General features: G+C 42.0%; 1 protein-coding gene across 1 annotated transcript in view; it reads right to left on the reverse strand.

Moving 5' to 3' along the window:
• Window positions 1-23,419, reverse strand: part of LOC139418154 (junctional adhesion molecule 3B-like) — a 44,657-nt gene extending 21,238 nt beyond the window's left edge. The window contains exon 1 of the mRNA XM_071167386.1: window positions 23,299-23,419. Within this exon, the coding sequence (XP_071023487.1) occupies window positions 23,299-23,383 (85 nt within the window). The 5' untranslated portion in view covers window positions 23,384-23,419. The remainder of the gene's footprint in view (window positions 1-23,298) is intronic.
• Window positions 23,420-26,848: the final 3,429 nt, after the last annotated feature.

Below are 26,848 nucleotides of genomic sequence, written 5' to 3' on the forward strand. Positions count from 1 at the left end.
AGGAATGGGCCAAAATTCACCCAACTTATTGTGGGAAGGTTGTGGAAGGCTACCTGAAACGTTTGACCCAAGTTAAACAATTTAAAGGCAATGCTACCAAATACTAATTGAGTGTATGTAAACTAATGACCCACTGGGAATGTGAATGTAACGGATTTCCTCCTCCTCCTCTGAGGAGTAAGGATCAGACCAAAGTGCAGCGTGGTAAGTGTTCATGATGATTTTAATCAAAGAAAGCACTGAATCAAAACAATGACGGGAATTTACAAAACCGAAACAGTACCGTGTGGCCCAAACACTCACACGGAAACAAACACCCACCAACCAAAAGTGAAACCCAGGCTACCTAAGTATGATTCTCAATCAGAGACAACTAATGACACCTGTCTCTGACTGAGAACCATACTAGGTGAACACAAAAACCAACATAGAAAAACAAACATAGACTGCCCACCCCAACTCACGCCCTGACCATACTAAAATAAATAATAAAATAACAGCACTATGGTCAGAACGTGACAGTGATGAAAGAAATAAAAGCTGAAATAAGTCATTCTATCTACTATTATTCTGACATTTCACATTCTTAAAACAAAGTTGTAATCCTAACTGACCTAAAACAGGGAATTTTTACTAGGATTAAATGTCAGGAATTGTGAAAAACGGAGTTTAAATGTATTTGGCTAAGGTTTACGTAAACTTCCGATAATACATGGAGGTATTGGGGTTAAGTCCCTGGACAGTTTAAAGAGTTGGCAACACATGTTTTTTTATTTGTCTATTAACTAAATTACCGCCTGGTGATTTACCTCAGAGCTCTATCCCATCAAACACCATTTACACTTAAAGGGCTTTATCATTATTTTCACAATTTCAAAGTATTATTACAACCTGTGGAAAGGTGTATATATACAGGTAAATCACTTTTTTGACACCACTGGGCCTTTAACACAGACCTTTTTTTTCAGCACCCCAGCGATTACCTCAGCTTGTAATGCCTTATCTTGGCCCGATACACTAGGCTTGGCCACGTTGGCCCAAAACACTAGACTAGACTCAGCCACGTTGGCCCAATACACTAGGCTAGAATTCATAGAATGGCGCCGGAGGGGGTGGCTGCCATTTTATGGGCTCCTATGTATTGTTTGTAACTTATTTTGTACATAATTTTGCTCCTACCATCTCTTATGACCAAAAAGAGCTTCTGGATATCAGAACAGCAATTACTCACCTCGAACCGGACAAAGATTTCTTCTTTAATGAGTCCGACGTGAAGGATATACTGCTTCCCCGAGACCAGGCCCAAATCCCCGTAATTCGCATGAAGAAAAAGATCAGGGTTCCTTGTGAGAATTTGTCGGCGAGTTGGTAACCCGCTTCTACCATCCGTTCTATTGGCCAACGTGCAATCACTGGAAAATAAACTGGATGATCTCTGCTCGAGACTATCCTACCAATGGGACATTAATAACTGTAATAGCTTATGTTTCACAGAGTCGTGGCTGAATGACGACACGGATAACATACAGTTTTCTGGGTTTTCCATGCATCGGCAGGACAGAACAGCTACGTCTGGTAAGACTAGGGGTGGTGGTGTGTGTCTATTTGTCAATAACAGCTTGTGTGCGATGTCTAATATTAAAGAGGCCTCGAGATATTGCTTTCCTGAGGTAGAGTACCTCATGATAAACTGTAGACCACACAATCTACCAAGAGAGTTTTCATCTATATTTTTCATAGCCGTCTATTTACCACCACAAACCGATGCTGACACTAAAACCGCACTCAATGAGCTGTATAAGGCCATAAGCAAACAAGTAAATGCTCATCCAGAAGTGGCACTCCTAGTGGCTGGAGCCTTTAATGCAGGCAAACTTAAATCCGTTTTACCTTATTTCTACCAGCATGTCATATGTGCAACCAGAGGAAAACATAACTCTAGACCACATTTATCCACACACAGAGACACATACAAAGCTCTCCCTCACCCTCCATTTGGCAAATCTGACCATACTTCTATCCTCCGGATTCCTGCTTACAAGTAAAAACTAAAGCAGGAAGTACTAGTGACTCGCTCAATACGGAAGTGGTCAGATGATTTGGATGCTACCCTACAGAACTGTTTTGCTAGCACAGACTGGAATTTGTTCCGGGTTTCATCCAATGACATTGAGGAGTATACCACCTCAGTCACTGGCTTCATCAATAAGTGCATTGACGACGTCGTTCCCACAGTGACCGTACGTATATATCCCAACCAGTAGCCATAGATTACATGCAACATTCGCACCGAGCTAAAGGCTAGAGCTGACACTTTCAAAGAGCGGGACACTAATCCAGACGCTTATAACAAATCCCGCAATGTCCTCAGACAAACCATCAAACAGGCAAGGACTAAAATTGAATCTACTACACCAGCTCTGACGCTCGTCATGTGTGGCAGGGCTTGCAAAATATTACGGAGTACAAAGGGAAACCCAAACGCGAGCTGCCCAGTGACGCAACCCTACCAGACGAGCTAAATGCCTTTTATGCTTGCTTTGAGGCAAGCAACACTGAAGCATGCATGACTGTGTGATCATGCTCGCCATAGCCGATGTGACCAAGACCTTTAAACAGGTCAACATTCACAAGGCTGCAGGGCCAGGCGGATTACCAGGACGTGTACTCGGTGCTTCTCGGACAAACTGGCAAGTGTCTTCACTGACATTTTCAACCTATCCCTGACCGAGTCTGTAATACCTACATGTTTCAAGCAGATCGCCATAGTTCCTGTGCCCAGGAAAGCGAAGGTAACCTTCCTAAATCACAACTGCCACGTAGCACTCACATTGGTAGCCATGAAGTGCTTTGAAAGGCTGGTCATGGCTCACATCAACACCATCATCCCGGAAACCCAAGACCCACTCCAATTCGCATACCGCTCCAACAAATCCACAGATGATGCAATCTCATTCGCACTTATGTGAGAATGTTGTTCACTTATGTGAGAATGTTGTTCATTGACCACAGCTCAGCGTTCAACACCATAGTGCCAACAAAGCTCATCACTGAGCTAAGGACACTGGGACTAAACACCTCTGTTGGCACCTGGATCCTGGACTTCCTGACGGGCCGCCCCCAGGTGGTAAGGGTAGGCAACAACACATCTGCCACGCTGATCTTCAACACGGGGGCCCTTCAGGGGTGGTTGCTTAGTCCCCTCCTGTACTCCCTGTTCACCCACGACTGGGTGGCCAAGCACAACTCCAAGACCATCATTAAGTTTGCTGACGACACAACAGTGGTAGGCCTGATCACCGGCAACGATGAGACAGCCTATAGGGAGGATGTCAGTATGGTGACAGGACAACAACCTCTTCCTCAATGTGAGCAAGACAAAGGAGATGATCATATATTACAGTCCAAAGGAGGGCAGAACACGGCCCCATTCACATCGACGGAGCTGTAGTGGAGTGGGTAGAGAGTTTCAAGTTCCTTGGTGTCCACATCACCAACCATTATGGTCCAAATACACCAAGACCGTCGTGAAGAGGGCACGACTATACCTTTTCCCCCTCAGGAGACTGAAAAGATTTGGCATTGGTCCCTAGATCCTCAAAAAGTTCTAAAGCTGCACCATCGAGAGCATCCAGACCGTTTGCATCACCGCCTGGTATGGCAACTGCTCGGCATCCGACCTTAACATGCTGACCAGACCAAAGCCGTATGTACGTGTGCACCATCGTGCACATGGTGATTTTGTACACCCACACCAGAACAATCAGAAAACGCAGGTTGAAATATCAAAATGAACTCTGAACAAACTATATTAATTTGGTGGCAAGTCGAAAGCATTAAACATTTATGGCAATTTAGCTAGCTAGCTTGCTTGCTGTTGCTAGCTAAAAAACATTGGGTTGTTATTTTACCTGAAATGCCCAAGGTAAACTCCAACAATTTATCCACAGATAAAAGGGTAAACCGAGTTTGTTTCTAGTAATCTCTCCTCCTTCAGGCTTCTTCTTCTTAAGACTTTATATGGCAGTTGGCAACCAACATTAATTTGCATTACCACTATCAACTGGACTGGAGTGTGTTCCTCAGTTTATCTTTCAATCACCCACGTGGGTATATGCTACTAAAAACCAATGAGGAGATGGGAACCAAGTTCTAGGCGCTCTTCGATGCGCGCGAGCAGTGTGGGTGCAATGATTGAATAACATGTATGTGTACATTTATTTTGGTCAGCATGTAAGGCGCTACAGAGGGTACTGCATACGGCCCAGTACATCACTGGGGTCAAGTTTCCTGCCATCCAGGACCTATATAGATGTCAGAAGAAGGCCCAAAACATTGTCAAGGACTCCAGCCACCCAAGTCATAGACTGTTCTCTCTGCTACCACACAGCAAGCGGTACCGGAGCGTCAAGTCTAGGTCCAAAAGGCTCCTTAACACCTTCTATCCCCAAGCCATAAGACTGCTGAACAATTAATCAAATGGCCACACTATTTACATTGAACCCCCCCCCCCCCCACACCTTTGGTTTTACACTGCTGCTATTTGCTGTTTATTATCTATGCATAGTCACTTTACCCCTACCTACATGTACAAATTACCTTGACTAACCTGTACCCCCGTACATTGACTCGGTACCAGTAACCCCTGTGTATAACCTCGGTACTTTTTATTGTATTCTATACTTTAGTTTATTTAGTAAATATTTTCTTAACTCTTTTTCTTGAACTGCATTGTTGGTTAAGGGATTGTAAGTAAGCATTTCACCTGTTGTATTCGGCGCATGTGACAAATACAACTCTATTTGATTCGATTAGACTCAGCCACGTTGAACCGATACACTAGGCTCAGCCACGTTGGCCTGGGCTACATTGATAAGCAGCCATTGTTGTTAGTGCCGGCCAATGTGTGTAGCAGATACCGGTGAGCTAAGGCTTGCCTGACAGCTGAATAATAATGTCACACTGCTAGCAGAGACGTGTTGACTTAGTGAGGCCAAAAGCCTTAATCCGCCTCACTTCCTGGTCCAAAGGATGCTCGCTGTGTGCTGAAAAGAGCTGAGTTGAAAGGGAGTCCCCTGTGACACTGCCTCTGGAGACGAGGCCATTGGCCAGACTTCATTGGCTCACTTGAGCTTTCCCTCACTAGTGTTTCACAAAACTGAGCCTTTTCACAACCTATATATCTAAATCTAACAAAGTGATGTCTGTGTTTCCCAATGGGAGTCATCTACTACATAGCCTTAGATCCTGTTGGGCAATGTGATAATGGCTGAAACACATTGTAGCACAGCCAGAGACGGTCACTTACTCTTTAGCAACACAATTGTGGTGTTCACAGGGCAGAGTGTGTGAGAAGGCAGCAGGGAGCTCATAAAGTCTCCATCATGGGCCTCCCGGCAACATTCATACCACTCATTGAGATCCTATCGGCCCTAGAACAGCAGGCCAAGCACATATCCCAGTGCTCCCATTGTTTTCCTCTCCAGCAGTGGCCCCCCATAGCCGATCTCATTAATTGCCTTTTGTTTGCACTCCTGAACAAAGGCATCTTGTGCAGTGGGGCAGCAACTCCGAATGCCTGGACAGTTAGCCCAGTTGAATGCATAAATAGCCTATACATCCCCATATTCATCTCTCTATTCTGGACACTTAAGCTCTGTGAAGCTGGTTATTTTTACATAAAATACTCTGGTTTCATACTGTGGTTTCATGACTTCCTGGTTGTTAACAGGCATATGATGTGATGCATTTTTTATCACCCATGATTCTGTTGCAAGGTATTCCTTTAATAATGTAATTCTTACTGGCATTAACAGAAACTGTAGGCAGAATTAACTAGCATCTTTGCTGACTCAAAGATGAAGGTTCACACCTCTAGACATCTATATATTTGTAGGTAGAATTAACCTCAGTTATGTCTTTCTTTCCATAAAAGTCATTCTTTTGCATATACTGGCCATGCAGGAAGTGCACTATGGCAACCCAATGAAAAATGTGTCCTCTCTCCACTTTCTTTCACTGTGATTCGGTAGCAATGATGAATGTCAACAGGGTAGGGCCTTTAAATCAAGGCCGCCATTACTCCATGAATAGACTCTTGAAAATGATAGGCAGTTACGCAAGACTGGATTCAGAAAACAAATAACATGGGGTGAGGTTTGAACATGTAGACTACATGTGCGGCATTCATACAGACTATTCAAACTAGACTTGTTTTATTTTGTACTTATTTACTGACAAAATAGTAGTGTCTACATTTTATTCCGGTGTAGAGATGCCCACAATCATTACTATCGAATGAGGGAGTCTGGGTTCAGACCATATCCTGCTCCACCTAAAAGATCCATACTTGAACAAAATATTTATTTTGACCAGATTTGAAGTAGACCTAGACTCAATAAATATGGCTCTATATTTTGTTAAATGGGGCGGCAGGGTAGCCTAGTGGTTAGAGCATTGGACTAGCGCAAGTTCAAATCCCCGAGCTGACAAGGTACAAATCTGTCGTTCTGCCCCTGAACAGGCAGTTAACCCACTGTTCCTAGGCCGTCATTGAAAATAAGAATTTGTTCTTAACTGACTTGCCTAGTTAAATAAAGGTAAAACATTTTTTTTTTTTTTAAATGCTGTGGGCAGCAGTTCTGGCCGGTTTAATTGTTAGTTAGTAAGCAGTTAGTGTGGAGTGAGTGCGGGGGAGTGTAGAATGTGAGGTCACCCAAAGCTTTTGACATAGTGGGGACAACCAACCGGTAGTGCTGAGCGATTAGTGCTTTTTGAGGTTGGTTCAGTTTCTGTTAATAATCCGAATGAAACAATTGATAAAAGTCCCATGATAGTAGTGACTGCCCATTACTTCACTTATTAACCAACATTTATTCACATTATTTTAATAAAATATTTCAGTTGTTGTGTATATTACATTCGTTTTATTTGATTACTTTATTTTCATTCCATGTCAACATCTCATCTATATGGAGCTGCTGCCTATGCTCTGACAATTATTTTAGTAGAGCTTCTAAGTAAATAAGACATACTTTTATGACTGCTGAATACCAACTATCAATCACTTAGATCATGTATTTTCAGGTAGAGAGATACCACCTGAAGCAACTGCTCTCTCTCCCTCTCGATAACGCATTCTTCAGTCTTCTCTCTTTTAAGGAGCATGCTAAAAGAAACACAAACTGGACAAGTAGGCACGCAATGGATTGTAGGCATGTATGGTCATTGTAGCTAATTACCAACGTTTTCTGAGCTAAACTATGTAGAATATTGGCCTGTTGGAAACTACAATTGCTACTACATAGCACAGTTCGGGATTGAACTGATTTATCTCTAGAGAAAACGTGCAATGTGCGCACTGAGCTCACAGCCCAGAAAAAGCTGAACTAAATGGAATTCAAATAATCGGTCAATTAGTTGTTTAAAAATGAAAAATAACTGACATTTCTGTTAATCACTCAGCACTAACAACTGGTCACAGGTGATGCAGAGGTTTGATAAGCGTGGACAGGGAAAAGAGTCAGTTTCCAAGCGGAACCACATTTGAGGTCAACTAACGACAACAGTCATAACTTTCCCTGTTCATTTATTTACTGTCCATTTTGATAGTCCTTGCTTGTTAGTGTGAATACCCTTGTCCAAATTATATTTTAAAAAGTGCCGTGCTCAGAGGCAATTATATTGTTCTGCTAAGATATAGTCTATGTAGTAAATGTCAATTAAAGTGTTTACTACAGTATGGTTTGTATTTTAATGTTTGGCATCACAAAATGACTGTGTTCTGACTTTTCTGATGGAAGACGCATTCTTACCACCCACTATCCCAACTCTAAAGACTGCTAAATTCCACAACCTAGGATATATAACGGAATAAATTAGGACTATTTCATAACCATTTCCAGACTAGATACTAACACAATGCTCTCCTATACCGAAAAGGATTGCTCTCCTATATCAAAAATGGTGTACTTTGAAGGATTGCGACATCAAAGTGTGCAGTTCCCTGGTGAGCGATCCCAGCGACTGACCCAGTGAGCAGGCCTTTAGAACAACATGTGTACAAAAGCATATTCCAGACTCAAATAGTTAGCATAGGCAGTCTGAGGAGCAGGGCAAAGAATGTTGCTGAGCAACAGGTGGGAGACAAGGGGATAACCATCTGAGCCTCATGCTACCACTGACAACCCCAAAGGACCCCTGCTTCCATCACCTGCTCGGGAGGAATTCCCCACGGGTTTCCATGGGAAATGCCGGACAAACTCGCCGCATAACAAAACTGCTGAGCGCTCCATGCAGCCCATTCCGTGGCCGGATTTAACGCTAGCAATGTAGTCACACTCATGCCATCACAGGAAGTAAGACATACTGTTCAATGTTACAATGCAACCTGGTGGTTGGACACAATGGTGAGTCACAGAAGTGAGTTCATGGCAAAAAATAGAGGACAGCTGTTGACCTTTGTCACCTGCCTGTTTTTCCTTAAGTCAAACCTAAGTGCTCTGTGGTGTTCTGTTTGATAAAGCAAAAGTGCTCCACCTTCGATTGCCCTCCATTTTTTTGCCTCAAAATTAAAATTGAAAAACGGGGGGACACATCAAGATTTAAGGGTGGAAAAAGTTGCATACAAACAAATGAAATTGGCAGGGACTTTTTTCAATATACCGTTTGCCTTTCTCTGAAGCTCTGAAAGACAATGATTTACATGGCAGATTACACACTGTTTACATGTCAAGACGGAGTCACAAAAAAGAAACATGTTCGCATCTGGATCTTGATCCAGAGAGAGAATTCCAGATCCGGGGGTAATCCTTATTCTTTTTTCACTAGACAGAAGTGTAGTGCACCGCTGAGGTGTGTTCATAACCCCATCTCCAAACCAAAGAGAACGATCACCAGTCTCTCTCTGTCTTATGGTCTCTTGCTATGCTTGTTCTCATCTTCTGTATATCATGCAATGGAGAATTCCTTGGAAGATGCACTTTAATGATACAGGTTAACAGTATTATTACAGTCCTAGCTGAGTAATTCTAGCATAACTCAGCTAACCAAGATTTTTTTTTAAATGGCCCTTTAAATGGGAAATAATTATGGCCAAACTCATTAGTCACACTAAGGAGAATATCCCGTCAATTACTGGGGAGTGTCACTGGTCTGCATATTGCTCCCAGTATGGAATGTCCAGACTCCGATGGAATCTTTGCAGCTGCACATAGCAATTATAGTGACCCCACCCCTGATAAGTGATGTCTCCAACCGATTGGCCAACTGCTGTCTGATGTCTAAACAAGCGTCCAGCTAAACTCTGGGGGGAAACCGTCAAATTGAGTGGACATTGGTAGGTTTAACCTACATACAGTACTCTATGCTACCTTCATTGCTCACATCTGGGGCCACTTGTAGATCTGTTTGTTTGATCACGAGACCTTCCGAGCCCCGTCATTCCCAGGTCTGTCTCGAAACATTGGGCTAACCTATGCCCTGAAACCACAGGATGCTGCCCAAAGTCAAATGCAGGATGATCCTGAGTGTTGATGATCTGAAATAAAACTGCATGGTTGGCCAGTTCCGCATGAATGACCCTCAGAGCGGGGAATTAATTACACTGAGAATTGGCGGAGGCTATTTAGAGGGACTCATCAGCCCAGAGATATAGATTCCCTCTGAAAGTGTGGTGAAAATGCACAAACCCATAAGAGCATTGTTCTGGCTCAAACCGGATACAACCGGAATGGATGGGTCTGAGGAAGCTGGGGGTAAACTTTTGTGTTTTTCCTTTCCTCACCCAAAGGGCACACTCCGAGACCCTGTGTGAGCACCGTAAAATAACTCGTCCTGCCTACTAAAAGGCTTTTGTTCTTATGTTTTCTACCATTCTTATTTATTTTCTCAATAAATTATTTGTTGGCTTTATTCTGTTACTCCGCTGTTTTATGCGTTCAATATTTCAAGAGCCGCACATCTGTGCTCTCATTGTTCTTTCAGAAAGACTATAAGACATGTCTTCATCGTACCAGCAGTGCATACTGGAAATGAAGAACACAGGTCAAGCGTAGCAAATCTTTTTATGGTGCCACCTGACCAGATTGTTCCACCAGGGTCATTGTACTTTCATCTAAAATGTGCGGGCTGTCTGGATATATCTCTCAAAACAATTTATTTTCATGGTTTGTATTCAACATTCTACATTGGTATGCAAGCAGCCTATGTTTTAAGATCTGGGTTTTTACAGTGAGGGCCTTAAAATGTAAATGGGGGAGGGAGGATATGAATGGATGAGGCTGTACAGCTTTCTGTTAATTGTGACTGTGTGTGTGTGTGAAATGTATATGCATAGAGGGTCCTATCAATCAATGACAGAGCACTGTTTTTAGAAAGGAATGTTAGTCCAGTGGAGACGCCACAAATTCTGCATCTAGGCCTAGTGCTTCATATTCATCCTTTGAGCTTCTGCCATGACAAAATGGATGAATAACAAAGAAAACATGTCATTTTCTATCACAATCTATTATAATCCTGACTTCAAACGTATTATTGTTGCTTCTCTTGGGATTAAATAGGTTTTAAAATGACAAGTTTAATCTGTCTTTTTCTCATCTCCCATGTTGCCACGATACATTTGCTTTGTTCACAAGTCGTAATTTCTATATCTCTATATCATCTAGAGTGGTCTTGAATTCATTCCAGCGTTACAATGAACCTCTTCTATATGGCTATGGTGAATGTACTAGTATCTTTGTTGTGGTGTCTTTCCACATTGTGAGAATCTCTTTTAAGCCTCACACAATCATCCCCAATAATAATGTCTGATTATTCTGCCTGTGTAAAACCTCTCCAAGGTCTTGTTGGCTCCTTTTAAGGTTATCTTGTAAGACCTGATAATGACCATTGTGTAAACATGTTCAACTCGGGAAGTCGGCCTATCTAGGAGGAAATGGCAGATGAGATAGTGTGGTCATTTTGGGATGTCTCTGCTGCATTTCACATTAGAATAGGACTAGAATGTTGAGAAACTGACAATTTAGTTTAATTGCAACCTTCCTGCCTTAGAAATGAGATAGATGTGACAAATTTGATGAGTTGTTCCACATCTTTTTTTCTGTCCTATTCTCTTTTTCTTTCCAATGGCTGACACGGCAGTGTTAATGAAAATCTATTCAAATTTCTGTGACCTTCCACGCATTGGCCTTTTCTTTTTCTTTTTTACCTGCTAACGTCACCAGTTCAGGCAAGCACCCTTATCAGCCCCGATAGGCTCTGCTACTAAAATGGACTCTTAAGCACACGGATGCCTAAACTCTCTCTACAGCTCTGAGGCTGCGGCCTTGTCTAGCGTCCGGTTACAGTGATGACAAATGCCCGCCAAACCTCTGAGTCACAAGAAAAATGACTCAAATTGTTTTTCTTTTTCTACAGCTTGCTGTAACATGGTTGACAAGCAAGTACTACAGGCAGTACACCCTCTTACGAAGCTCAGTCTAGGGCCACCATGTTACAAACTCGCCACCAATGTCTGGCATGCCGACAAATATCTCAGGCACTTACCCAGGGTATGCACTCACACACGTGTGGCAACTGTACTGTGTACATGCTGTATCTGGGCTTCTACCGTGTTCTCAGGCACGACTCATGGCAAACCAAAAACCTAGGGTTGCACACGTCCCTGTGATACATTCTGACAGGATTAGGAAATGCCATTAATGTCGCTCGATATCAAATATTTCAGCGCTCACTGAGTATTTTATACATGCTTGGTCCGACACTTTCTCAGGCTTAACTGATGATGAAGTTTTAATGGAAGTGCTCCAGACTAGGTCAGCTGAAAGCTATCATCAAGATATGTTCTTATGTCTAGCTATACTTAGTCTTGTCTCTGCTTATAATTACTTGGTATGAACTAGTCAAATTATGTGATAACAATTGATCTTTTTTGGTCCTTCAAATATAGCAACACTAATGCTGCTTCTTGTTTCAATGAATCCCAAATAAACTAAACAAATAGTTAAGTTAAGTAATTATTGAGTGATTACCATTTCACCATGTCATTTCTAAGTAAGTGCCAGGGAAATAGCATACTGTAAAATAAAGAGTATCCTTATTAAGAGCATTAATGGGACAAAGGAATTACTGAGGTTATACTTGCTCAGTTAATGTTACACTGTCGCATCTCTGCTGCATAAAATCATCCTTTTGACCAGTTAGGCCTAATACTGTAGCCCAAGTGTTAACCCCAACACCAGGTCACCAGATGGTCTGGTTACAATCTACCAACACTATCTGACCAGTCAGCTAAATGTACATTGCAAGTCGGATGCTAATGGTGGCTTTCCAAAAGTAAACAGGATATTTATTCTACTAAGGCCTTCCTTTGTTTGACACAAATCAATAATAATTTATTGTAGCTCTGTCTGTTCTCTATCGCCTAGTCACCATCATTCTGACGTTCAGTGAACTTGCTAACGACTACATACCTTGTTTGAAGAGAGAGGCTTTATTGTGAAATACATTCAATTTGAAACTGTAGTTGTAGGTTGTAGGCCTACCTATCAGCTACCCAAATAAGAACCTCTGGACAAAATTACTGAAACTGTATTACCTAACATGTCATACTTTGATGGATTATTTGGGATGGCATGGCAGTCTTGAATGGACTACATTTCCTGAGCTTGAGATGGTCATAAGAATGATTTAGCATGATTTGATGCCGAGTTTATGCCTGATGATGAATCATTTGTGGCATTTGTGTCACTGGGCTGATAAAGCATCTGGGCCAATTACCTCGGGTAGAAACGTGAGAGACACTGCAGTGAGAAGTCACAGAGAACTCCCAAACACCCCTACTCCACCCCCCTTACTCACCGCAATGCTACTCAACAAAAACTCCCTTTGTCTGACTGCCAACATTTTTGTCAGGCCTTAGCACAAGACTCGCACATCCCTTCACATAGGCCAACTACATTTCCTGAGCTTGAGATAGTTATAAGAATGATTTAGCTTGATGCTGAGATTCTGCCTGATGATGAATCATTTCTGGCATATGGACACTGGGCTGATAAAGCATCTGGGACGATCACCTTGGGTAGAAATGTGAGAAACACTACAGTGAGAAGTCACGATGAACTCCAGATTTTCATACCTTCATATCTTTCCTGTGCCATACAGTATTACCGGCAGTGCACACAAGGGCCACTATTTCTTTCTGAATGGAAAAAAATGTTGGCAGCAGGGATCTTGATCCAGGAGGGGATTGATTCTCTGCTGTAACCAAGAAGCTTGATCGAGCAAGCTAGCCACTTAACTAGCAAGTTAGCAAACCAAATGCATAACTGGAGCCCTGAGCTGGTGATAATTTATTTGGCACATAGATAGTCAGATAGTTAATTTTAGGGTGCACCAAACCCCTACTCCACCCCCCTTACTCACTGCTCACTGCTGACATCTAAACTAGAAATAAATCAAATCAAAATCAAATTAAATTTTATGGGTCACACACACATGGTGAGTAGATTAATGTGAGTGTAGCAAAATGCTTGTGCTTTTAGTTCTGACAGTGCAGTAATATCTAACAAGTAATCTAACAATTTCCCAACAACTACCTAATACACACAAATCTAAAGGAGTGAATGAGAATAAGTACATATAAATATATGGATGAGCGATGGCCGAGCGGCATAGGCAAGGTGCAATAGATGGTATAAAATACAGTATATACATATGGTATGAGTAATGTAAGATATGTAAACATTATTAAAGTGTCATTATTTAAAGTGGCATTGTTTAAAGTGACTAGTTATCCAAAATTGGGAGATAATATGGCCGACATTTGATTGTAAGGAATTCTAGGTTGGGTGAGCAGAAGGACTTAAGTTCCTGTATGTTGTTATGATTACACCATGAGTCATTAATCATGACGCATACACCCCCGCCCTTCCTTTTACCAGAGAGGAGTTTATCTCTGTCGGCGCGATGCATGGAGAAGCCCGGTGGCTGAACCGATTCCGACAACATATCCCGAGAGAGCCATGTTTCTGTGAAACAGAAGATGTTACAATCTCTGATGTCTCTCTGGAAGGCAACCCTTGCTCAAAGTTCATCTACCTTGTTGTCAAGAGACTGGACATTGGCGAGTAGTATACTCGGGAGCGGTGGGCAAGGTGCATGTCTACGAAGCCTGACCAGGAGGCCGCTCCATCTGCCCCTTCTGCTGCGCCGTTGTTTTGGGTCAGCTTCTGGGATTAGGTCCATTGTCCTGGGTGGTGGTCCAAACAGAGGATCCTCTTTGGGAAAGTCGTAATGTTGGTAAGTTGACGTCACTCTTATATCTAATAGTTCTTCCCGGCTGTATGTAATAAGACTTAAGATTTCCTGGGGTAACAATGTAAGAAATAATCCATAAAAAAACTAAATACTGCATAGTTTCCTAAGGACTCGAAGCGAGGCGACCATCTCTGTTGGCGCCATCTTGCAAATATTGTTAATCATCAGGTATCCTATGAAAATAAGGAATGCCACAGTCTGGTTCCTACACCAAAAGATAATTGTTATCTGTAGGAGGAATGTATATGGTGGAGTCAATTAAGCTTGGAATGTACTGAGTAAAGGAAAGGCGATCACATAGTTGCAGTCACTGATAAGGGTGGAGAGCTGTGGATTAGTGAGGAATGGGGGCCGAGGTCAGGTCACATTAAGGAACAGTTAATTACCTGCATCACTTAACTTCTTGCCTAGCAATAAAGACGTAATGTTTAGAGGGAAGGAGGAGACTTCATCCAAATTGGGGTATATATACTTGTGCTGATGGAAACATGTCTTTGTCTCTTCAGCTGTCTGACCCTTTGGGTGAATAAACTTGGTTTGAGCTTTACAAATCGTCCGTGAGTTTTTACACTGTTCATTTAGAACCTAACACCGCAATGCTACTCAATGGGTTCTGAGTGGCGCAGCGGCCTAAGGCACTGCATCTCGGTGCTACAGGCGTCACTATAGACCCTGGTTCGATTCCAGGCTGTATCACAACCGGCCGTGATTGGGAGTCCCCTAGGGCGGAGCACAATTGTCCCAGCGTTGTTCGCGTTAGGGTTTTGCCGGGGTAGGCCGTCATTGTAAATAAGAATTTGTTCTTAACTGACTTGCCTTGTTAAATAAAGGTTAAATAAAAAAAATATAAATAAATAAAAACTTCCTTTGGATGACCACCAACATTTTTGTCAGGTCTTACCGCAAGAATCGCACAACACTACCCGGAGGCCGTACAACCACATACATGGCTCTTGCATACCGGTCTCTTTCGCAAGGCCCTACATCAAGAGATTAGTTATGGTCAACAAAATGATTGGGATGTCTTTTTTTATCACAAGGCTGGTGTCATCTGCCCTTCATACTGTAGAAGACACTTAAGAACTCAGCTGGCTGCTACGAGGGATTGGAGTCATTGTCAGTTCTGCAGATCACAGGAAGGAGAGTATTTTGACTGTCAGTTGGGCTGTTGGTGATAGACTTGTTTTAGGAACTAAAAGTGTTTTTGCTGAAAATGCCAAATTGCCTTTTTAGAAGGGTAGAAAAGCGGTGATGATGGTGCTGGAACTAGCCAGTTGTCGTCAATGTGTATTTGATTTTAAAAAATTGGAGAGAAGATTTAAGATGAACAAATGCATTTTCAGATAATGCTAATAGCTTCTATTTTACTATGCTTTAGATATGAATATGTTTAATCTCAAATCATATATTTAGAGTTGCTTGAATACAAGCCCAATGCTTTGGAATGAACAGCGTTCAAACACCTGAGGCTGTCATATGATTCTGCCATCTGGCTATTTATAGAGAGAGTAATTGCCTTTGTGACAGTATGGTAAACAGAGGAAGAATCCAAAGCGATTATCTGGCTATGACTCCTAGCATGTAGCCCAGACTTCCCTTGTCTTTTCAGACAGGCAGTGCTTCAGCAGCATTCACTCTATTATCTGTGCCCTGCCATTAATGAATCTGTAATTATTTCCCTATATTGACAGCATCACAATGTGTGATTGATGGTGGTTCCTCCTGACCTATTGATATGCTGGCTCTGTCTGAATCTATTGAATGAACACAGGGAGGAAAACCACTCCGGCGTTCTTCCCCTAGGGATCACGTGACTACAGATAAAGATCGGCAAACAGGAAATCACCAAAACACTGCCCTAAACTCAGACAGCCAATTGATGAGCATTTCAAAGATGATCCCGCAGACACAGAAAAAACATCTTATGATAATGTCTTGGCATTACAAACAGCAGATTTCAACTGCTACTGACAAGGTGAAATATCACTTCCAGACTTATTATGCCATATCTCACAACAGAAAAAAGTGAGATCTGTGAGAAATGTAAATAATTGTTGTCCTTGATCAAAATTCCCCAAAATTCCACCAAGGCCTACAGATGGGCTTAATGCAACAACAACAACAAATCTGAGACGACCCAAAGCTGATGTTATATTTTCATGGGGGGTTTTGGCCAACTACCTTCAGCCTAGCAGCCAGGCTCTAAACCTATTTTTATTTTTTTTTATCAATGCCTCTTCCACACAATAGTCTTATTACCATTTGAAGAATGCACGTGCTTGCCATTCCTGGAACATAAGCATGTCCATTTTCAACTTTCCCCTCAGCATCTGCTACTGCTTACCAAAAGGAGAAAAAATATATAAAAGCAGGGTAGTGCCTACTTCAATAACCTTTCAAGTTCTTGCTGCGAAGTTCAAGTGGATTTCTATCTCATGAAAGACCATTCAAATCCAGCTTTTCTGTTATGCTTTATTTCTTAATCAACTACCCTTTCATTCTCTTTAAGACCAACTTAAAACAGGTGAGTGGGAGTAGTGAAGTAATTCACAGTACATTAGAAGTTTTTTTCCTCCGTATGCTTTTTATTCACAATGCCGCATTTGCTGCTAACAAACAGTGTCTGGGGTTTGGGAGGGACACCATAGATATTTCTGGTCACTCGTGCCTTCTCCCCAAACCCATCCACCCACTCCTGCTCAGCTGTTTCGGGCCATTCCATTGTTGGAATCATGTGCTTCACTGCCTTTATCCCATGCATGGTCCTTTGTGGCGCGGTTATCCAAGGTACAGTGCATTTGGAAAGTATTCAGACCCCTTTTTCCATATGTTGTTACGCTACAGTCTTATTATGTTGCGTTACTGCCTTGAAATGTATTAAATATGTTTTTTTCCTCATCAATTTACACACAATACCACATAATGACAAAGGAAAAACTGATTTTTAGAAATGTTTGCAAATGTATTACAAATACAAAACAGAAATAGCTTATTTCTATAAGTATTCAGACCCTTTGCTATGAGACTCGAAATTGAGCTCAGGTGCATCCTGTTTCCATTGATCAACCTTCGAGATGTTTCTACAACTTGATTGGAGTCGATCTGTGGTAAATTCAATTGATTGGACATGATTTGGAAAGGCACACACCTGTCTATATAAGGTCCCACAGTTGACAGTGCATGTCAGAGCAAAAAACAAGCCATGAGGTCAAAGAAATTGTCTGTACAGTTCAGAGACAATATTGTGTCAACACACAGATCTGGGGGAAGGGTACCAAAACATTTCTGCAGCATTGAAGGTCCCCAAGAACACAGTGGCCTCCATCATTCTTAAATGGGAGAGGTTTGGAACCACCAAGACTCTTCCTAGAGCTGGCTGCCTGGCCAAACTGAGCAATCGTGGGAGAAGGGCCTTAGTCAGGGAGGTGACCAAAAACCTGATGGTCACTCTAACAGAGCTCTACAGTTCTTCTGTGGAGATGGGAGAACCTTCCAGAAAGACAACCATCTCTGAAGCACTCCACCAATTACGCCGTTTTGGTAGAGTGACCAGGCAGAAGGCACTCCTCAGTAAAAGGCACATGACAGCCTGGTTGGAGTTTGCCAGAAGGCACCTAAAGACTCTCAGACCATGAGAAACAAGATTCTCTGGTCTAATGAAACCAAGATTGAACTCTTTGGCCTGAATGCCAATCGTCACGTCTGGAGTAAACCTGGAACCATCCCTACGGTGTAGCATCATAATGTGGGGATGTTTTTCAGTGGCAGAGACTGGGAAACTAGTCAGGATCGAGGGAAAGATGAACGGAGCAAAGTACAAAGAGATCCTTGATGAAAACCTGCTCCAGACTGGGGTGAAGGACAACGACCCAATAGGACAACGACCCTAAGCACACAACCAAGACAGCGCATGAGGGGCTTCAGGACAAGTCTCTGCATTTCCTTGAGTGGCCCAGCCAGAGCCCGGACTTGAACCCGATCTCTGGAGAGACCTGAAAATAGCTGTGCAGCAACGCTCCCCATCCAACCTGACAGAGCTTGAGAGGATCTGCAGAGAAGAATGAGAGAAACTCCCCAAATACAGGTGTGCCAAGCTTGTAGCATCATACCCAATAAGACTCAAGGCTGTAATCTCTGCCAAAGGTGCTTCAACAAAGTACTTAGTAAAAGATATGAATACTTATGTAAATGTGATATTTCCGTTTGTCATTTTTTATAAATTTGCAAAAATGTCAAAAAAACAGTTTCTACTTTGTTATTATGGGGTATTGTGTGTGTAGATTGATGAGGGGAAAAACAATTTAACCAATTTTAGAATAAGGCTGTAACCTAACAAAATGTGGAAAAGGTCAAGGGGTCTGAGTACTTTCAGAAGGTACTGTAGATAACTAGTATTATGGGCTTGTTGTTGGCCAATGATTAGCTCTAACTTCAGTGTAACTTCTAAATGCTGAGATGAATCTGCATTAATCGTGCATAATACATTATTCAAAATGTCAATTCAAACTGTTGTCAAAACCTAACCTCAGAATAGATTAACTGCAGACGGCTTTACAAGCAAACTGGAAATGTAGGCTAGAGCTGCAAGCCTAATTACAGGACATGGGCTGCCGTGCTAGTTTAAACGGACAGTGGGTCTACCATTCTCACACAACTGCTTTGTCTGTTGGGAATAACTCTTAACTCTCTGTGCTTGCTGGGCAGCCACTCTTCTCTGGGCTTGCTATTCGTTTTTCTCTTTTTCCCTGCCATTTACTCTCTCTACACTAAAATGTCAAGCTGTATGTGACTCGCCCGGGGGTTCCAGCATGCCATTCAGGGAGTGCTCCAAACATTTGCTCACAAGCTGTGGATGGGAAGGGAAGCATCTGACAACAAGCACCTCCTGGGGGGAAGCGCTATCAGCACTTTCCCTGGGACTCATCAACTCCTGTCGTCCCCACCAGCAATGCCACACATTTTAGACAATGAAGAAAACACCTGTCATCTGGCTCTTGTTTAAATTAAGTCAGCAAAGACGGGTGTCTTATCCTCCATCGTGTGTGTGTGTGTGTGTGTGTGTGTGTGTGTGTGTGTGTGTGTGTGTGTGTGTGTGTGTGTGTGTGTGTGTGTGTGTGTGCGTGTGCGTGTGCGTGTGCGTGTGCGTGTGTGCGTGTGCGTGTGTGTGAGACCAAACATTTTGCCATGATGGAGAGACTTATCAAGGGAAAATACTCCAACATTAGCTAAGCAAAGGTGTTAGCATATTCGCTGGCTTGCACAACACTCGGCAGCTAACACAGGCAGCTGTTTCATTGAAACTAGCTAATCCATTGTGATTTAATTATAACGTCAATATTAGCTACAGTGGTAGCTAGTTGGAATAAGTATTTAGTGTTGTGTGCATTGCATCTGTGCACTTAGCTAGCTACCATCCCATAGCCTACATTGCATATGAAGTGTGACTGGCTCATCCGTGGATGTATGGAGAGGGGGGGGTCATGCTCTCTGGTTGTCTCAAAGTCGTTGTTGGCCGCTGACGAGCATTGTGATTGTGATCGATAGGTTCGTTGCTAACAGGTCGGTATGAAGCAGGTACCGCTTTTGTTCTGGTAAGAGAAGGAACGGCCTCCCACTGTGAAAAGTACCTATAGGCTGTCTATCGGCAATGGGATACTCGATGTGTTTCATGCTTAAGGAGGCAGCTTGCTTTTCTCTCCCATATCTCCTCAGATAAGGGACTTCTCTTCTCACCCAAAGAGGTATGAGTCTGAAGCAGACTTACTGTGAGCTGCCATAGGGCAAAAAACTAGACCAGGTTCTCACATTTCAGTTGGTCATGTCTCCGTGAGTAGCCTAATCAATTTCCCACTCATTTGCTAAAGGGTAATTTATCAAGTCTGAAATGACATTTGCCACATCCATTGTAATTGATCTTTCTTTCACTTTTATTCAGACTGGAAACCAGTTTTACTGCCACTGAATAAATATGCATTTCTTGAGGTCAAAGAAGCCAATAATTCTCAAACTTCAAATAGAGGTGACTGGACCTGAAGGGTTAAGATTTGTGAAGGTCCTTCTTCTAAGACTATTAAGGAAATATCTTAATATTAATCAAATCAAATTTTATTGATTGCATACACATATTTTGCAGATGTTGTCGTGGGTTTAGCGAAATTCTGATGTTCCTAGCTCCAACAGTGCAGTAATACCTAACAATACAAAACAATACACGCAAGTCCAAATAAAAATCAAAGAATATTGGCTTGGTTTATATTGGCTTGGTACTGTTCCACTTTAAGCACTGTCAAGCTCCCACATATCTTGGCACTTCTAGGTCTTGACAGGATCTCAACCCAATTGAACACTTATTCTGGAGCGGCGCCTGAGACAGCGTTTCCGGCCACCATCGACAAATCACCAGAAGATGGAAATTATTGTGGAAGAATGGCGTCGCATCCCTCCAATAGAGCTCCAGATACACTACATGACCAAATGTATGTGGACACCTGCTCGTTGAACATCTCATTCCAAATTCATGGGCATTAATGTGGAGTTGGTCCCCCCTACGCGCTTCAGCACTCGGTGGTCCCGTTCTGTGAGCTTGTGTGGCCTACCACTTTGCGGCTGAGCCATTGTTGCTCCTAGACGTTTCCACTTCACAATAACAGCACTTACAGTTGACTGGGGCAGCACTAGCAGGGCAGAATTTGGCCGAACTGACTTGTTGGAAAGGTGGCATCCTATGACGGTGCCAAGTTGAAAGTCACTGAACTCTTCAGTAAGGCCATTCTATTGCAATGTTTGTCTATGGAGATTGCATGGCGGTGTCCTCAGTTTTATACACATGTCAGCAACGGTGTGGCTGAAATAGCTGAATCCACTAATTTGAAGGGGTGTCCACATACTTTTGTATATATAGTGTACTTGTAGAATCTATGCCAAGGCGCACTGAAGCTGTTCTGGCGGCTCGTGGTGGCCCAACGTCTTATTAAAAGACCTGTACATCTCTCTCATACCTATTCAAAATACATTCAAACTATGACAAAAAACAAGCCAACGATGAATTAGCCTAAAACCAACAAAAGAATGTGCATAACAAAAGAGGTCAAATAGATTTGTACATTTAAGCAATAAAATCAAATTACATAGTAACAGGTGTTTAAATGTACAAAGCTGATTCAAGTTATTTTCCTCAAATTGTGAATTATGTTTTTCTTTCAGAACTGTAATTGAGTGGTAACAATCTTTCCAACAACAATCAACGTTAACCAGCTCTAACTATAGTATATAGCCTTCAGACAATAACAACTGGGTAAGCTGTAAAATAATAGGCAACATGGCTTCAAACACACTAAATCAGATTCTCAGTAGGTCTAAATCCAGGGCGACATTGAAAGACCAGCACCATCTTTGGAAGCAGCCTTCTTGCTATCCATATTTAAATACACAGATAATTAAGCCAGTCCACACACTTGGATGACCAGAGGGGCTGAAGGCACACAGGTCTGTGCCTCCTTTTGTTCTGTGTGTCTCTCTACAAGAAGGATTCAATATATGCTTAGCACTTCAGGAAAAACAGTTAAACCCTAAAGCAAATGACCACCACAAGTCCATCGTGTGGTACTGTTTAAGATCCTGCTATAATCTAGCCTTATTTGTTGTGTATATCAGTAGCCTTAACTTATTTATCAATAACTTGAGTGATTAAAATTCTCATTACAATTTTAATATGAGGTAAGCTATAGCACCTGCTATGGGCTATTAGGAAACATTTGGGAACAATTCAAAATGTTTTTATTTAATTATTCTTATTCAGAGTTCTATTTCGTTTAATTTAGCATGTCAATGACATCAGCAATTGTGGAAGTTGATACAAATGTATCTCTGAAATGTCAACATAATGATTAAACATTCTTTTTGAGAAGGATCTGAGTATGCATGAGTTAAACACGAGGGAGCGCTTCATGGGAACAAATTGCATCATACTCTTCCAGCAACATAACTTAATGATTTGTCTCTGCATCTGGCCAAATTGTAAACAATTCTAATAGTTATTTCATGTTTTAATTAGGGTCAAACCAAAACACTAACTGTTTACATGCCGAGACAAATCGCTTAATCTGAAATGGCTAATAAAAAGTTACAAAATCTACATTTTAGAACCGCTCTTCAAAGAGTTCTCAACGCTGACAAAGCGAGCTGCCTGCTGCTTTCAGATAGGCTCCTCCCGCGGACTGTCTGTCTTTATTCCCCAATGGAAAAAACCGTTATCTCGCATCACTGAATACTGCGAGTCTGAACTTTTATCAACCACAATTCAAACACGTTAAAAACGTTTAAGCAAACGTATATTTATATCAAATACTTATTTCTTAGACAATAACACATTTATAGATGTATTTACAGTCGAACACTTTTGAAAGTAAGGAGACAGACTAAAGGGGGACTCGACTCATCCCCTTTTAAAAAACAAGCCTCTAAATTAACGGATACATTGTATCTCTTCTTGTTATTTCATAATGTAAAGTTTGTAGCCAATTAAAACATGCTAACTGTATGTAGAGCAGTTTGCGAAAGGTTTCTATCTCTGAAGAGTTCGATAAACTAGACATACTTCCAAATGCCAAACTGCACTGTCCGGCTTCGGATAGATCAAACATTCCAACGAGCCAACACAACAGGGCTTGAGACTCTAGTGTTACCAAACCATTTCTTAATTCTGATCTTCGATTGCCTACTTTATAATTGAATATATCTCCATTTAAATCAGAACATCATTTTTTTAATAACAAAATAGCTGGCTGGCTATAGCTAGCTTACTGAGAGAGTTGGGTCAGAAATGATCACTTATATCCTTACGCAGATCACGTCTCGCAAATAACAAAGTAGCTAATTTCAAATGACACAAGCGAGTGTCACGTCCAGAATGTCTCGTCCAGAATGTCTCGGCAACGGCAATAGGCTAGGGAAATAAAGCGCAGTCCTCATGTATTTACTTACAGTGAGTTGAGAGGAGGACCAGAATGCAAGCCAGACGTGTTAACGCCATCTTGGAGTCGATGCAATGTTCAGTTTGGCCGTACATGCGCAAAGTCAAGAGCTTTTCAATGGATGGAGAGGACTGGCCAGGGAGAGAGGCAGGGGGAATGAATCTATTGTATCGGGTTTCCATGGCTACCGATAGCATCACTCACACAGTCAAGAACGTATGTTTGACAAGATGTGGGAGGACCAGACGTTTTACAACCGTGGACCAGGCAGCTCGAATCTCTGATCGGGGACTACTGTATTAGGCTACCCATTTTACCCATTCTATTCTATCAGACAACATTCTGTGCTGTGCAATTATGATAACATTTACAAATCTATTTTTTTTTAAATTGATTTTCAGAGTAGGCTTTGTATGTCAGATATCCAGACAAATTCCATTCTTAAAAATAGAACACTCAATTGGCATCCTTCCTAAAAACAAATGGCCTTTGGAATGTTTTGTTGACTATTCAAATTGTGTAGAGTAAACAGGGGATTAATTAGCATTGATTGGAGGCTCTTTTTACTGGCCTAATCCTGTCCGTTGTAACTGCATTTAAAGAGAACCCCACAGCTGTGTCATCAGGCAGATCAGGCTTGAAAGAATCAGCTATTTATCTCAGTCAATCTCAATTGACACGCAATCGTTATTGCTTTTATATAGCTAAGCCAACCATTGGAATCGTGTCTACTAGAAAGTCCACACTAATGTGTGTGGCCCAAATATGTTGCTTGCAATTTTATGACAATTACATATTATTAAATGTGCTTTGCATTGATAACTGGAGGGGAAAAAAAGACTATTCATTGCATTACACTTTTCGCGTTGTCATGGTGTCTTCTCCCTAATGAATTTACAGTTCTTATGGTTTTTCAATATCAGACAACTATGTAAGTACTAAGTATTAATACATAAAAGGGGGCAATGGTCGTTTTACTAGTAGTTTAAATGTGTTCTATGTTATCAAGGTCCACAGACAGTGAATAGAGCTCAAATATAAAACTTATTCCCAATATGCACCTGATGCACCAGGCTTTATAGTTTGAAATACAGTGGAGGAAAGTAACCCTTGTAGCCCCTTCCCCCTTACATGCACAAACAATATGTAACCAACCACCTCTTTTGTTTCCATTGTTTTTCTCTTGTCCTTTGAATGATTGAGGCGCTTTAGAGACATCCTGAATTCTCAGATTTACTTTCAGCACTTAAGACGACAGAATTTCTTCTTGGCCATCAAATCAAATCAAATATATAGCCCTTCGTACATCAGCTGATTTCTCAAAGTGCTGTACAGAAACCCAGCCTAAATCCCCAAACAGCAAGCAATGCAGGTGTAGAAGCACGGTGGCTAGGAAAAACTCCCCAGAAAGGCACAAACCTAGGAAGAAACCTAGAGAGGAACAAGGGTGTGGGTGAGGGGTGGCCAGTCCTCTTCTGGCTGTGCCGGGTGGAGATTATAACAGAACATGGCCAAGATGTTCAAATGTTCATAAATGACCAGCATGGTCAAATAACAATAATCACAGTAGTTGTCGAGGGTGCAGAAAGTCAGCACCTCAGGAGTAAATGTCAGTTGGCTTTTCATAGCCGATCATTAAGAGTATCTCTACCACTCCTGCTGTCTCTAGAGAGTTGGAAACAGCAGGTCTGGGACAGGTAGCACATCCGGTGAACAGGTCAGGATTCCATAGACGCAGCCAGAACAGTTGAAACTGGAGCAGCAGCACGGCCAGGTGGACTGGGGACAGCAAGGAGTCATCATGCCAGGTAGTCCTGAGGCATGGTCCTAGGGCTCAGGTCCTCCGAGAGAAAGCGAGAAAGAGAGAATTAGAGAGAGCATACTTAAATTCACACAGGACACCGGATAAAACAGGAGAAGTACTCCAGATATAACAAACTGACCCTAGCCCCCCGACACATAAACTACTGCAGCATAAATACTGGAGGTTGAGACAGGAGGGGTCAGGAGACACTGTGGCCCCATCCGATGATACCCCCGGACAGGGCCAAACAGGAAGGATATAACCCCACCCACCCACTTTGCCAAAGCACAGCCCCCACACCACTAGAGGGATATCTTCAACCACCAACTTTAAATCCAAGCTTTTGGCTCTGAGACCACATTGTATTCACGGTCATCATTCTTATTCCCAGCTTGCTTTTTCAGGGTATGTTTCAGCAGAACGGACGTATAGAAACGGAGTGAGGAAGAGCGAAATGTTGACTTTCATGTTTGAATAATTTTTTCCTCAAGATTTTGCCTTGAAGCCTATCTTGCCTTGAAGCCCATCTGTCACAGCCTTCCCTAAACATACAGATGTATTGTATTTTTTATATACCCGAGGATGTTGCTCTGCGTCACTTATGTGGCCGTCAGCTAGGTCGGGTGAAAATGGAACGGCAATTTACAAAGTTTCAAAATGAATGTCCTCCCATGAAGGTGTACACAATTGCTATTTAGTTTGATTATATATTCTCCATTGATGTTGCGATGTGTATTGCGTCAGGTTAGATGCTACTGTTCGACGTTGTAACAACCATCATGAGGGATGGTTACATGTATCTATGTATCTTCCTTTCCAACTCCATCTAAGTAATAATAATAAAAAATGATATGGCCATTAGCAGATGCTTATCTGAAGCAATTTACAGTTGTGCTCAACGGTAGATGATTGTTAGGATCTGATTCCTACAGCCCTCCAGTTGCCAGATCGATTCTCCCCCACCTTTACTGCCGCCACAACCAAACCCACAACCCTGGTGTTGTAAGCACCATGTTCCAACTAACTGAGCCATCTGAACCACCATTTTGGTTCGGTCCTCTGGCTTACGTAGCTAAGTAAATATAACTCTGACATCGTGTCTATGCTCTCTTCCCCTTTTGTAGAGAAATGTAAAGATGCAATTTGAAGGATTAATATGCAAATGTATCTGATCTAAATCTTAATCACATTTTCCAGAGTGTGCGCTGCTGTTTTCATATATCACAAGACTCTTAGTTTACATTTAAGTGATAGTGCCTGAGAAGCAGGTGTTTGGAGGATATATTGGCATGGGTGTTGTTAGGCCCCAGGGCTGGCAAACCATGCCAATATATCCTCCAAACACCGGCTTCGAGGGCATTATCACTTTTATACAATGGGTTACCAAGATATTCAAATAATGATTGACATGTTTTTATTAAAAACATACTTTTTTATTAATTTGTTCATACTATTTAATTGTTCCACAAGATATAGTCCGGACACAAATGTAGGGTTGCTAGAGACACGACCCAGTCGTTCTGTCTTTTTGTTCTGTATGTATGCACACAACCCAATCATTCATTCTAAATGTTCTATTACCATACTGGCTGGCAACGTTCTTATCCCTTGCTTGCTAGCTAGCCAGCTACGGCTAACTTACACAGTCACGTCAAACAGTGCAGCCAGAATAACAACAGTAGCTGCATTTCCATTTGTTTAAGCTGTTTTCTAGTTAAGTGATAATGCCAAAGAAGCCAGTGTTTGGAGGTGATAT

This window comes from Oncorhynchus clarkii, chromosome 10, assembly GCF_045791955.1.
Source record: "Oncorhynchus clarkii lewisi isolate Uvic-CL-2024 chromosome 10, UVic_Ocla_1.0, whole genome shotgun sequence".
Classification (NCBI taxonomy): Eukaryota; Metazoa; Chordata; class Actinopteri; order Salmoniformes; family Salmonidae; genus Oncorhynchus; species Oncorhynchus clarkii.